This window comes from Orbicella faveolata, unplaced genomic scaffold (genome assembly GCF_042242905.1).
Source record: "Orbicella faveolata isolate gen_17 unplaced genomic scaffold, um_ofav_v1 contig_12, whole genome shotgun sequence".
Classification (NCBI taxonomy): Eukaryota; Metazoa; Cnidaria; class Anthozoa; order Scleractinia; family Merulinidae; genus Orbicella; species Orbicella faveolata.
The window spans coordinates 24,140,981-24,155,835 of NW_028301539.1; the positions used below are offsets into that span (position 1 = coordinate 24,140,981).

General features: G+C 38.0%; 1 protein-coding gene across 1 annotated transcript in view; it reads left to right on the forward strand.

The window, feature by feature from the left end:
• The window catches only part of LOC110059529 (uncharacterized), a 28,068-nt gene extending 15,124 nt beyond the window's left edge, over positions 1 to 12,944 (forward strand). Inside the window, exons 12-22 of the mRNA XM_089282914.1 lie at positions 580 to 649; positions 1,146 to 1,279; positions 1,996 to 2,148; positions 2,340 to 2,561; positions 3,381 to 3,497; positions 5,032 to 5,189; positions 7,564 to 7,708; positions 8,717 to 8,889; positions 9,460 to 9,624; positions 9,997 to 10,159; positions 10,777 to 12,944. Coding sequence (XP_089139040.1) covers positions 580 to 649; positions 1,146 to 1,279; positions 1,996 to 2,148; positions 2,340 to 2,561; positions 3,381 to 3,497; positions 5,032 to 5,189; positions 7,564 to 7,708; positions 8,717 to 8,889; positions 9,460 to 9,624; positions 9,997 to 10,159; positions 10,777 to 11,019 — 1,743 coding nt within the window. The 3' untranslated portion in view covers positions 11,020 to 12,944. The remainder of the gene's footprint in view (positions 1 to 579; positions 650 to 1,145; positions 1,280 to 1,995; positions 2,149 to 2,339; positions 2,562 to 3,380; positions 3,498 to 5,031; positions 5,190 to 7,563; positions 7,709 to 8,716; positions 8,890 to 9,459; positions 9,625 to 9,996; positions 10,160 to 10,776) is intronic.
• Positions 12,945 to 14,855: the final 1,911 nt, after the last annotated feature.

Genomic DNA, 14,855 nt, shown 5'->3' on the forward strand with positions numbered 1-14,855 from the left:
TGTTTGTTTTTTTTGAGGTCTATGTGCAAAATTATCTTTTGTACCTTCTAGTGGCTAGTTTTGGGGATATAGTGACAAGAGAGCCGTTAATGGAAGAACACTGTCAATGCTGTTGTATTTGCACAAGAAAGACCATTGCTCTTTGTCAAGCACTTTTGTACAATGATTAGAAAGTATTGAGGTGTTAAACGAAAAGCAATGCTCATGTTAGTGCATTTAGCTAGGAAACTTATTTAATTGGTGTATATTATTTGCAAAGTATAAATCTAAACTGCTGACAAAGCATAAGTTACTGAACTTAAGGAAGTGCGTGCCCAAAATGTTCCCCCCCTCCCCCCCCCCCCCCCCCACACACACACAAAATAATAGAAATAAACAAAGTTACGCTAATTACCAGGAGACTAAAGTTCTTACATTGCAAAGCAGTACTTTATATCTAGGAAGTGCGATGTACAGAGTGCTCTGGAATGCTGAGCAAGCAGTTCGGGTTTTAGCAATATCCAGGGTAATTGTGTTGTGTTCTCGGGTTTAAAATGTTATCTGAGATGCTATTTTTATTTGTTCTGTGCTCTTTCCTAGCTTGAGAGGTTAGATGAGAAGTGTGCTGAACTTGAAGAACAACTGCAAAAAGAACAAAGCAAAAGTTTGGGTGAGCAGGCACTACCAATACACCACCATCGTCAGATCTTAAATTCATAGTGTCTTCTTTGTTACTCTAAAAAATGGGTTATTTATAGTTTCTGGTTTGTGTCTGTATAAGGGCTAAGGTTGTACTGACTGTTATACTGACCTTCATCACTGGATAATTCAAGAGTTTTCATTGGCTTAGCCATCATGGTATACATTGTATTTAACAATTATTCCACGAGCGCGTGTTTGATATGAGACGATAGATAGCCAATAAGCGCGAATGGAATAGCTGTTTTATTAAAAAAATGCCCCCAAAATATAGAAAACTAAACTATATATTTTCTCAGTAATAAAACAAAAATAAAAGCGCCCCCCCCCCCCCAAAAAAAAAAAAAAAATCACGCTACGATTACCATATTTGTATAACGGCTCATATAAAAATAGCCTTGTCCTTTTAAAGTTGGTATAATACTATAATATATCTATATATTTTTGTGCTTTTTTCTTCTGCTTAGAGTTGAGCACACGTTATGAGTTCACACAAGAGAGCAGCAGCTCCGCTAAACAAGAAGTAGATCAGTTAAAAGAGGAAGTAAAAGTGTTGTCTGCTCAGCTCCTTAGACAGCACAATGCTTCACTGGATAGTCAGGTAAGATAGTAACCAGATCACTATTATAACAAGGATTGCGAAGACTTACGATAATTTCTGGTTTCTACAGACTGAGAACCTGGCACTGTCTAAGATCGAGTTTTATTGCGAGATCTGTTTTAAGTTGGTTGGGTTTTCTTGTTCTTTTGGAAAACCCATTTTCGGCTGGTTTGGTTGATCAACGTTTGCAATCGACATCGAACTTGGTTGAAGGGCTGATTTGGTTGAAGTTTTTCATTGAACACTTTTCAGTCATTTTCGGTGGAAGCAGTTTATATTCAACGGTCCTTACATTAAATTAACCTTAAACGGTTGGTCGCAATAGAACGCGACCAAACGGTTATTAACATTTGAACCGACAACAACCAGAGAAGTGTTCCATAGACACTCCGACGAAATCAGCTTATAGAGATTGCGTTTGAAACGGTTGGTCCCAATAGAAAATGAAAACAAAATTCTACAAATAGTGTTTGAACATAACAGTCCTACTAGAAGCACCCCAGCCTCTGTAAGACGTCAGAACGTCACTTGCATATGAACAGAAAAACAACTAGGCCCCATTCCACAAAACTAGAAAGGAAATCAATCAATCTGCAGTATACTTAATTTTATTGTAATCCAGGTATGAGGTAATAAGTTACCTCTGTGGTTTGTCAATCCAGTTTGTACAAATACATTGTTATTCAACGTGATAGAATTTACGTGCGTCTTTGTAGGCCAAGTATGAGAGACTGATCGTGGACATGCGCAATGAGATTGAGCGTGAACGAGAGAAGTCCTCTGCAGAGCGCCACTCTCTAGCAAGTCAGCTGGAGCAAGCCACGAGGGAGAGTAAAGATTTCAGTGCTCTCTTGCGAGAAAGGGACGAGGTAATGCTTTTTCAGTAAAACTACAAAACCTACGACTTTCGTAGTCTTCTCAAAGTGAAGTCGATGGCTGCACAATGGATTAACTTTTGTGAGTGATTGGCTGCCAAAGCTGTGATTACCTTTCAGCGGAAAGTATGACACAAGCCACATAGTCATTTAACTAATGGCAAAATTCTATACCTGCTATTTAGGAGCTAATTGGCCTTCGTGCTGAACTCACAAACGCAAGTCACACTGGAACGAAAGCTTCTACAGCGTTGGAATTTGAGAGCAAAATGCGAGGGAGCCTGGAGAACAGGACAGCTCAACTCGAGTCCGAGCTGAGTAAGGCATGGGAACAAATAAAGGATTTGTCCGAGAAAGGATCTATGCTGGAGACAACAAAGAGACATCTGGAAATTGAATTAGATAAGGTATGGGGATTAACCACTAACTTCTCTCAACCTGGAATTTGTGAAACAAACGTAGAAAGAAAGGTTGTGACGGACAAGTAGTTGAGCTATTAGGAACGACTTAGATGGAAAATTCTGGCGACAACTACAGAAAATGTAGGAGAGCAGTTGGGATATCAAAACGGATGGCGACTGTTACATTTACCCACAATTGCAAACGCACGGAAACCTTATCAACGGTCATAAAAATGTACTGAAAAGTTCCGGAAAGTTCCAAAAAGTTCAAACCTAGCATGCACAATGTCGTTAGTTCAGGGACAAATATGACAAAAATAAGGCTATCCTTGTGCCCAATGGCCCGTGTTAGGTTTGCATGGTATTGCGGTCAAATTTTCAGCCGCCATCTTTATTCCTACGGAGGATTGTGACAGGTTGTGAACCTAAAAGAAGTAAAGAGTTGAATATTAAGGAATATAGTATTCATTTCATAATCAACTTTTAGTTAATTTTCATTGGCTGTCAGATAATTTATTTACATTAAGCTTACTTGTGACGTCCACTCCGGCTTGTGGTCACAAGGGCCTGAGAGCATAATTTAAATCGGGATGCAGTCGCAAGTCCACTGCCACTCTGTCGTTTTCACTCCAGATACAATACAAAGTTCAGAAAGGTTTGTAAAAAATATGAAAACAATTATTTTCACAAGATAGATATAAAAACAGCGTTTTTGGTCGAATTCTTTATCGTCATCAAACAAAATATCATAAAAATTAATGTTATGTTTGTTATGGAAATCAATACAGTTTTGGTTATAGCAAACATTCCATCTTTTCTCACCAGAAAATACAACAGTTGCGTCAGACGGAAAGTACTCTTCACAGAAGGCAGGCAGAATACACGGCAGTTTTAGTGGCTAAAGACACAGCTCAACAACAAGCAGAGGAGGCAGAAGCTAAGGTATGAAGTCTTTAACTTGATGTGTTGCAGCCCTTTTTGCTATTGCCATATTCTTGCTAGTACTGTTACCTTATCATAATAGACATGAAAAAATTATTGGATTCTGATTGGCTAAGATTAATGCAATTCAAGTGTAACACTTGTGCAAAATCTGTAATACCAGTGCGAAGTTGTAATACCAGTGCGGGTGTCTGGAAAACCCGAATAGCGAATAGTCGCGAATAGCGAACAGCGAATAGTCCCGAATAGTGCGAATAGTCTCGAATAGTGCGAATAGTGGCGAACAGGCGCGAAAAGTGGCGAATAGTGACAAATAGTCGTCAATAGTCACCGGTTTAGATCTAATATCCTGCGTTAATTAATTATCCAAATAAGCAACAGAATTTCAGTGAATTTATTACCTTTTCTTCTCCGGACCCAGGTTAGGGCTGTCCATCGCCGACATTAAGAAAACAGAAAACACAAGGATAACCTAATGAAGACGTATTTACGCTTTTGCAGCGGTTCAAACAGAAGAAATTACGTTTAGAACACGTTTTATCCTGATAAGCGTCTGTGCTTTTTAGCGGGTAAATCCCATCATACGTTGCTGCTAGGTTGACTGGGAGGTACTTGGTACCCTATTTGCCACTATTTTCCACTATTCACGACTATTCGAGACTGTTCGTCACTATTCGCACTATTCGAGACTATTCGTACTATTCGCTATTCGCTATTCGGAACTATTCGCTGGTCGCTATTCGCCACTATTCGCTATTCGCTGTTCGGGTTTTACAGACACCATACGAGTGCAAATTACAACGAAGGTTTCCGAAGTTAGTGGGAAGACACTCGAAGACTGGGAGGCAGACCGAGGTATTTCGAGGATGGTCGAGGGTGACCCGCAGTTCACCTCACAGGCTTGTGCAATTCTGTTAGCCTCTGGAAAATTTACTCTTGCTTATATATTCCAAATTGCACTGGACATCATGCGATTACCTATACAAAAATGTTGCTGGGGCCTGTAAACACGTGCTTGTGTCATCCTGGCCTAAACAGCTATTGGATTTGTCACGTCTATAAGGAAACACATGTCATTGATGAATTCTCAACTGAAAGCGTATGAGTTCAGAGTCGTGAGAGCCAGTTCCAAGTCTTTAAAAACGAAGGTCACTGCTCTACGGTTAATTTGCGACAGAATCTACACTAGAGAAAAGCGAGCGTTTCATTCAGTAGGGATGAATGAGAAATGAGGAGGCAGCGTGGCCGAGTTGTCAGCATGTCGGACTCGCATTCCAGCGGTCCCGGGTTCGAGTCCCGCTCTGACCACTACCTGGATTTGTTTCTCGATAGCCCCAAGTTCAAATCCTCGGCCACGCTTGTAAATAGCCAACTGGTTTGCCTCCGGCCAGTTGGGATTCTTAACAAAGTGATGTTCAATTTGAATCATTTGTTTCAGATGTTTGCTCGCGTCACTAGCAGTTGTGCTATAAACATTGCCGAGGATAAATAAAGGTTATATTTTTATATTTGATAATACTTGCTTGGTGATTAGTTGGCAGGCTTAAGACACGAGTTTGAGGGGATTAGTGACCAGCTGGAGCTTGCACAATCAGAACTAAAGAGCGCTAATGAACAACTGGCTGAAATGAAGCTTACTTCTGAAGAAAACAGCACACTTAGGGTTCATCTTCAAGAGGAGGAGGTCAACAAGTGAGTTATTGCCTTTCTGGGCTCATATATTCATTTACAAAGAAATGAGAATTTCTTTAATGCTGTACACTAACTGAGAAATGATAAAGGTTTGTCTTTTGTTGTGCGACAAAGTGACTGTTATTACGTGTTAGGTCCCTCAGTCACGCTTGGTAACAACCTGCTCATAAGGGACTCTGTCACGTTTTCTTTCTTTTAGGCTCTCACATTACTTTTACTTTTTGTGATGAACAAAATTTCAAAACTCCAAGGAAAGCTCAAAGAAATAATTAAACTATAATTAGGTAGAAATGAGTCGTTAACAAAGCACAGAGGAACGCGGATAGGGAAAAATTGAAACAGACCACAGATTTGACAACAATTGTAAGATCTGTATGATCTGTCTCTAGTTTTCGCTATCCATTGTAGTACTTTTTCTTCAGTAGAAAAGTAGAACTAAGCTTATGACCCTCATTTAGACTACAAGCGGTTCCTCCTCGTTTTCCCCAATTGTCGTGCAACAGGAGACAGCAAAAAATGACCGCGTAAACACTGGGGGTGGGACGCGCGGGTCGCCCCAGTTTCCGTGCGGCCAGTTTTGCTCTTGTTTCTATTTTGCTTCTTGCTCGACGAACTAATAGAAAGGAGTCTCCCGGTGGTCGATGGGTTGGCTTTTTTTGTTAAAGCTGAGCTTCCGATCCTTAGAAGGGCGTGTGTCTAGATTACAAAGTTGTTTTAACATCATCTTTTTTACTGTTTGGTTGGCAAACGTTACTGTTTTGTGTGTAAATACTAATCAGGCTACTGGAACCTGGTGACAAATTTCCTACTTATCCTGGTAGCTCAATTACATAAGTAAACATTACAAGATGCTTCAAATAACAACCCGTAGTTGATATTTGAGAATTGTGCTGTAAATAGTGCACTTGTTAAAATTAAAGATGTTGATAACTACGTATGTGAACACGAGATACACGACCCCTCGAGCATGAAGTGCTTAAACGATAATCGTGTTTTAAATAAAGGATTTTACTTTACTTACCCTACTGGAATAAAATATAAATCTCTTTCATCAGTTAAACAAGAACCAAATCTCAATTAATTACATCATAAACCAATTTCTATCATGCAGCTGTAGCTGCATGATAGAAATTATAGTTATAAACCCTTAAGTTTTCAATAAACCATGGAACGTCATATTTGCTTAAAATTCCAGGAATAAATTTTTTTAGGTAATTTTTGTTTTAGATTAAAAACACGGTGAATATTTGGTTGACCTACTTACTAAAGAAATATTTCTAAATATATATGACAAAAGGAAACATTTAAATCGTGTAAAACTGTAAAACATGCATAATCCACTAAAATCTTACTGCCGCCTTATTTTCCTTTTATTACATCTACCATTAACCATTTATTTTTTTCACTGTTAACTTATGTTCTTGCTAACCAATGTACCTAAACCTTGTCAGACTTGCTTGTGATGTTATAGAACTTGAGGACATGCTAAGGTAAATATCAGGTTATCTTACCTTTTAATATTCAATAACAAAACTCGAAACTCAATCGAGAGCTTAACTTTTAACAAGTGACTTCTTTATTAAAGATAAACTTTGAGACAACCTGAAAAAACATAAAGTAATATGGTATTAATTTTTCCTTGCTAAAAAGCAAAGCTAATAGTAAACTTAACTGTAAAATTTCCTTAAAACCCGAACTTCAGTTAAAGCAGTTTTCTGATTCGACTGGCCTTAAAGTTTCAAAAATAATTAGCTCACTTGATTACTTTGGCCTTACTTTGGGCTCTCTGATTGGTTGGTTTAGGAGATTCATTCAGTGTTCTTTAACCAATCAGAGTAAGGAAACCTGCTAAGCCAGTCATGTACAAAACTCACTCATCTCATGCTTTTACTTTCATTACGGTCGTAGTGATTTCTTTTTTCTCCGCGTTGTCTTTCGATCAGAAAACTGCTCTTTTAAGTAATTTAAATGCAGGAAAACGTACTCTCAAAATAATTCAACTTTACTGGGACTTGTTTTGCTTTCTAAAGTCTCCGGATGTAGAAATAGGTTATTCTACGGTACGTTTCTAATTAACATAACAATCCAGTAGTTTGTTTACTATACAATACTGATAGTACATTACTTGAACTAGTTTTACAATACAACTCTTACTAACAGTTGGTTCCCTACACATTACTTACTTTACATTGCTAGACAATGCATAAGTTATAATGCATTACAGTGTTTTTTGGTTTGTTTTGCCTCAAGCAAAACAAACCAAAAAATACTGTACTGACATTACAATCAAATACATCGCCTGCTATATAATACTAAGTAACAGTACATTACTTGCAAAGTGCTGGGGTGTAAAGGGTTGCTTCGTATTCTGTAGGGGAATTCAGCATCAGACAGTGCAGGAGTTAGAGAGGCAAGTTGAACTGTTACGTGAACGAGACGGTCAGCTGCAATACACAGTTAAAGAACAAGAGGTCAAGATAGAAGACCTGAAACAGAAGCTCAAGAATACCGGAGATAAGGTTGGACCTCTTCACATCAACCAACAAATATATATATGTATCTTGGGTACTTACCATTTACATGGGGAAACCGGAAATTCCAGTTGGAAAATCAACTGGTTCGCGCCATTCCGTTTGGGAAGCTTCTGAAAATATGGGCTGTGATTTGAGGTGATGCAATTTTTCTGTTCTTTTAAGTCTCTCTAGCTGATGTGGATATACTTTATAGTGATTCCCTCTCCCGCAACGTCGAATTTAATTGTTTAATATTTATGCCTGAAATTTCCAACTGGATGGTTTTTGTAAATGGTAAGCACCCCTTATTAACCAAGCGCGAGGGCCGTACTGGGAGAATATCGCTCCGAGTTCTTAGAGTACGGACCAAGCACAGCGAGTTCCGTACCAAAAACACTGAGGGCCGAGCAAGCTTGGTTGATTAAAGATTTTTTACAAGACTGAAAATGTTTAGAAAATAAATGCCACGATCATGCATGGACTGGAAAAAAGCGCGCAATTCTGACTGGAAGCCGACTAGGCGTTCTTTCACGTCTGATAGCTCCTGATGTTAAACAGACCAGAAGGGAAGAGACCTGGAAGCAAAAACCATAAAACAACCAAAACATCTTCAAGGGTAATCATGTGGGATCATTCGGGACAGTACCCGGTCCATTATATACTGAGAGAATATTGGACCTGCAATGGAGCAATCTGATTGGCTGATTTTAGTTATTGGCCCTTGAACTAACTTAGACGTTTTATAAAAGGGAGTTAGTTTTCACAGTTTCGATAGAAAGTAGCTTCACACTTTCCGCTTATCTTACGCTTCATCCGTTCGTAAAATCGTATCCCACAACGCTTATCAGCGTAAATAAATTCGTTTACTTCGTAAACGTTTCACAACGTGACCTCGTTATATTTGTTGCCTTTGGACTGTCTCGGTGCTAATGAACTGAGAAGCGCATCGACAAATGAACTGCAAGAGAAATCAAAGTATAGTTTCTCACAATTGTTTTTCTTTCAACCTGTCAGCATAAACGAAAAGAAGATGATGCCAAGTCTCTGACAGAGAGAGTAAATGAACTTCAACAGGAAGTGGAGTACTTACAGGGAGAATTAGTGAATGCTGCGGAAAGGATAGACCAACTACAGAGGAAAAACGACGAGAGGAAAACCAAGGCTCATGCCACCATTAGATCACTCAAGTAAGCTGGCGACTTGGTAGAGTATTGTTGAATCGAGAAATAACTTTTAAATGATAGTTAACAAAGGTGAAAAAAGCAGAGGCGAAAGGAAATCAAAAAGAACAAGTTTGATTAAGACTAATAAGAGACCATTAAATCTTAACGGTTTCATGTGAATTATCAGCAGTAAGTCTGTAACTCATAATTTCCAGTACCATAAGCGGAAATTATGAAATAAAGTGTTACTGTCTGGGGTTTTGGTAACTAGATTGATAGTGGCTTCTCCTTCGATCAAAATAATTTGCATATGTGGGAGTGGATATGTTAAGTCCACCGAAAAGCTGCTTCTAAGAATCAATTATAATAAGAAAAAGAAGAGAACTAAAACAGGTCACTTTGAAACTGAAAAAAATAAGTTGAAATTGGAATGTTTTTTAAGAAGGTGGCTGTCTCCTGTCACTGCGACCTTTGGAAGTATTCTGTTTTTTTGTTGTTGTCCGAAAGATTTAATAGTAAGGAAACACAGTTAATACCTTGGCGCAGTTTCTAAGTGTTCATTTGTGTCTTTGTTTGATTATTTTATGAATTCAGGGATCGATTTGCGCGTGAAAAAAGAAACTTGGAGTCCACAGTGCTGTCGTTGCAAAGCAGTCTGGAACTGACTCAAGAGAGAATGAACAAGGAAGAAGAACTGAAGGATACAACACAAGCTGCTCAAAAACAGCTCATGGGAGAAAAACGAGAGCTTCTAGCCAAGTAAGACAGTCGACTCTTACATATTAAGGAAGACTTTATATAGTTTACTGTATATATGACCATAGTTAATAGAGATATGACTGGATTTATGAAAACCGTCTAAATACGTTGCACCAAATCACCCATATGCACTTTAATTTCACCTCTCCTAAAGGGCTGAAAATCACTACAAGCGATGGGAAAAAAGAGAGAGAAGAGCAAGGAAAGGAAGATAAGAGTGTGGAGGGAAAAAAAGACTGACATTCCTATTTAACCTGTATATTTTTTGTCATAAATCCAGACATATAGTTTCTGCTGACTCAGTAAATGTAGATGTAGATAGACTGTGATGTTCAACAACTTATTCGTTACTTTTCCTTTGTGTGTAAATAGATTAACAGACGGCGAAGAAGTCATTCGAGAACATTTGAGGAGCTTACGCCAAAGGGAGACTGCACTAAATGCACTGGAAAAAGAGAACGCTGAACTTCACGACAAAGTTAACTTATTGATACAAGAAAAGGGTGCTATTGCAAGAGAGCTTGAGAAACTTAAGGTCAGTTAACTAGTTTTAAGTTTTTGAACAGCTTAACACATCAAAATTCTTGCGACTGTTTGTCAGATATCCTGTATAATTCTCCTTTGGAGAATTTGATTACCAGTCAAGGCGAATTCGTGAGATGGTCACGTTCTTCAACATTGGTTTTCTGTGCACGAGCTGGTGGTGACAGTAGTAATTCATTCAATCACACGTTAAGAGACGTAGTTCCTCTTTCTCTATGTTGTTCACTTCTTTTGTGTAAGTTCTGAGAATGTGGTAACTCATCAAGACGAGAACACTTGATTGTTACTTTTCATTACTTTTGTGTCCTATCTGCTCAAAAGTGTATTGATAATGGAAACAAAGTAGCACTTTTAGAGTCTAGTGACGTCATTAAAGTACTACTTTAGCGAGTATTTCGCGTTTTCCTCTTTGTTCTAGAAAGTGGCAAGGGAAAAATAGCCTTGTGAGTGTCAGAGTATTTGGCACTGCCGTGGCTAATGTGAAACGTAAACTTGGCATACCAACTGGTGAGAATCTAACCGGTTAGCAATTTTCATTACGAACTTCCAACTAACGAGAACAAACGTAGAGGGAGAATTTAAATGAGATGTTTTGTTGCTTTATTTAAGGCCCTTTTATCAAGTCCCTACACAAGCCCTAAAGCATCAGGACCAATTGACTCTCAAGTACTAAAGAATGCTCTGGCGCGATTGAATCAGGCGGATTCTCTAGAGAGGTCCTTTTCGTCGGGCTCTCCTGAATTGTACTCCCCTGAGCGCAGATCCCCGGAGAGAACCATGGGAAGTAACACATTAAATGGCTCACTCAACGGTACACATCGACCTGGATTAATGAGCAGTACAGTGCGATAATTTATGTGTTTAAGCATTCCTTCTTAACCACACTACACTCACTGCTATCTGCCAAACGACACAAGGTTTTCTTATGAAGTATTCAGTAATTATTACAGTTTTTTAGTTCAAAGAAGAACAAATTATGGGAGTGATGTGATGCAGTTTTAAGTTAAAACTTTTTACCAGAGAAATAACCTTCAGTTTAAATCTCAAGTTTATAGTTTACCAAGCTGGAACAGCACTGAATTAAGAGACAATAGTGCACCAAAGAGAAACAAGGATATTTAATACAAGAGAAAAAAACTGCACTTGATTACACGTACTTTACTCACAGTTAAATCACGGTCTTTTTTCATATAAAATTATCTGATTAACTGACAACTATACATAGCCCCTTAAATGACCCAGAAGCTACTCACGGTACGGGGGAAGGGGAATGGTTTGGTCCTTTAAGGCTGGTTTTGAGTAGCGCATAAGCATAAGCCGACATACGCGGAAGTAGTAAGATGTTGATAATTAACGTCTTTTGTTGGGAAAATTCCTAATAAAAGGTGTTACTGAAAAGCACCTTACTGCGCCTGCGTGAACTGCATGTGTTTATGCTTATGCACTAGTGAAAAACAGCCATTATAATCACGAATAAAATAAGAAATTTTACATTGTACAGAAAGTATTTATGGAACTTTCTTAATATGTAGTATCTTTTTCAGATCTGACTTAACTTATTGTGAAAATAGTGATTATGACAACAGCGTTCATGATGCTGTTTTACCTTTTTATGATAAATTATACAATGTCAAGGCGATATTTTTACCTGAAGTTCACCAAAAAGTGTCAAAAATAAATTACTGTCGACATAATTGGTATTTGCTTCCGTATATAATATTTACATTCATTTGATACTTAAATTTAAAACTGGAATATTGAAATGTAACAGTTTATTGCAGTAGCTCTAATTTCTACTGCCGCTGTGAGTGAGATGGTTATCCATTTTGTATTATTTATTTAACTTTGTTCTAAGTTATCAGTTGTTACAATACTCAAGATACACAGTCTGGTTAGCGGAATGTTTTTTAATCATATTTGTGTACGCAAGACGTTTGTTAGCTGTAGTGACCGCTCAAAATCCCATCTCCGAGAATCGAGTCAAATCTCACACTAGCGACATAACGACATAAATGACGTAGAATGTCATAACGACATAATCGCTTATGTTGTGAACGTGAACATCGACATGAAGACGTAACAAAAAGATCAGCTGTTTTCCTTTCATGCTGTTATGTTGCTATTATGTCATTGTGTCAGGCCGTGTTCACACTGCAAGCATTACGACATAACGTCCCTCTTATCTCGTTATGTTTATGTCGTTTTGTCACTAGTGTAAACTAGGCTTTAGTCTCAAATGGAAAAAACACTATGGCGTGAAACTGGAAATGTTTAAAGTTTTCTTTTATGATTGGGAACTATTCAAGTCCTCTTACTGTATACAATGATGAACCTGTAAATCTAATTTATTTGTGGCTTATACACTGAAGCTAAATTTACCATATAGTGAAAATAGTTAGTCGCATGAGCCAACTCATAGCGGCACTTAACAACTTTCTACAATTTTTTTACAGTTTTGTAATATCTGAATATTTTAATGAAAGATTAACTTATCAGCGAAATATTATTCGATAGCCGTTAGCATTAATAATTGCGTGCGTTGATTTATTGTAGAGTGAAGTGAGGCGACAAGAAAGTGTGTGTAAGAATTAATATATTGCTTAGCTTTAATGTGTGCATCTATTTATTATCATAACTTTTATTAGAAATTTTTATTCGTCCCCTTAGCTTTTATTACCTTCAATCAGCGTAAAGACCATATATTTTTAAAATTATTGATCAACCAGCCATTAAAGCTGGTGTTTGGTATGTCGCCAATTAAAACAATGAATTTTAAACGTTGTTGTTCATAGTTTCTTTTTCTTTTTTTTTTCTTTTTTTTTTTTTTTTTGTGACCTATTGATGCGATGAGAAAAAAGAAACCTGGATCTCACCGCAGCGACGCAAATATGAGAGTCGCACAAACACTAAGAAGCAAGCACGAGGAAAGAAAAACAATTTGATCCATTGTCAAAACAATGCTTTTAGCAGCCGTCCAGGTCCTTCCTGTGGCGCTGAAAACTGAACAATGACGAAAAGGAGCATTCGTATTGTTTACCTGAGCGGTCTAAATTTTTCCATACGAAACACGGCCGATGTGTTCGGGAAAACAAAAGTAATCGAAGAGAAACTGTTTCCAAATACGCAGTAAACATTCTCAGATTATTTCTGGTGTACCACGCATTAGTTGTGAAAGAGTCATTCACATTCTTTTTTCCAAGTTTTTTGGGTCTGTCCCTTAGAAACTCGACGAATAACAAGGAAAGATTTTCCAGAAAACACACCTTGCAATTACTTTATATACGACGGGAAACAAAGAGCTGGAGATTACCTTGGATCGTACTAAACATGACAAAACAAAACTGATGTAAACGCAATGCACAACCAAGAAAATTTGTGTGTATTTGGAAAATAAAAAGAAAACAGGCCATTTTAGATTTCTAAAATCTGGAGCATAAATTTCCAGAGTTTTGATCGGCCTAGCGGCCTTTAAATATCAGCGAGAGAGGATGATCGAAGGGTAAGAGAATTGATCCCCTATATTGGACTTATTCTCAAGTTACTTTTGGGCCATAGCGCAAGGCCAGTCCCTCCGTCATTCTTCCGCCGCTAATTGAAGTTGCCGCACGTGGGGATGTTTTCGTGGAGGATAAAAATGCGTGCAAACCCGCTTGCACTGTCCACGTGAAACGAAATCCGCGTCACAGAGTTGACTATTCCTAGACTCTCTTGGGATTTCCGAAACCAGGATTGATCTAAAAATAACTTGAGAAGGATTTGGTAATAAGGCGTACATGGAAGAACAACTAACTCTTATACCCTTCATTCTCTCTTAATATCAGCCATGCTTACTATCGACAAAATAAAATTAGCAAGATGTACCGATTTTTCGGAGCGCAACGTTGGCGATCCACCATCTCATATCCAACAAGTGCTCGTTGACGAATTGTTAATTCCTCATTTTACCGCAGTCTCAAGCCAATCTTACGAGAACAACGACGAGAAAATAACACAAATTCTATCAAGCCGTTACGCATGTCAAGCCGTGTCTCAACTAGAGTTCGCTCCATAAAGTCTGGCATAAAGGAAACTAAGGGCTTATACTGTACTGTAAACATTTCGGAAGCTTAAAATTTCTGACGGTTTTATTTTCGGACACTTTTTCTGTCCGAAATTACTATCGTCCGAATTTTTTTGCAAGTAATGTAGACAATAAAATTGATGAAAAGTGCGGGATATGGAAAACGAGGAGTGTGGAAAATTAGAAGTGTGGAAAATGAGGATTGTGGAAAACTATCATTTTTACAGATGTTGTTTCAGTCTAATTCGTGTTTTGTAGGCGTAAATTTACTTTACCTATGTTTCAGTAAATGTTCCGAGATTTTTGTCTGAAATTTGTCGGAAATGAGATAAAAAGTGTCCGAAAATTAAATGTGCAAAATTTTAACGTCCGAAACTTTTTGCAAGTAATGTATCTTTCATGAAAATAATATTTTTTAAACACACAAAACTTCTGAATCTTACCGTACTTTCCCTTATCCATGCTTTAGTTCACTTTTATCCCGTAATTAATCATTACTATACGGCCACAGCTTTTTGCTCTCCGAAAGAAAAGATTTCATGCAGCCAACGATATAAAACTACAGTTGCTGTCGCTAGGAAGCGTTTGTTTACGTGTAACCGTTCATAGCGCGCCCATCTGTCCCAGG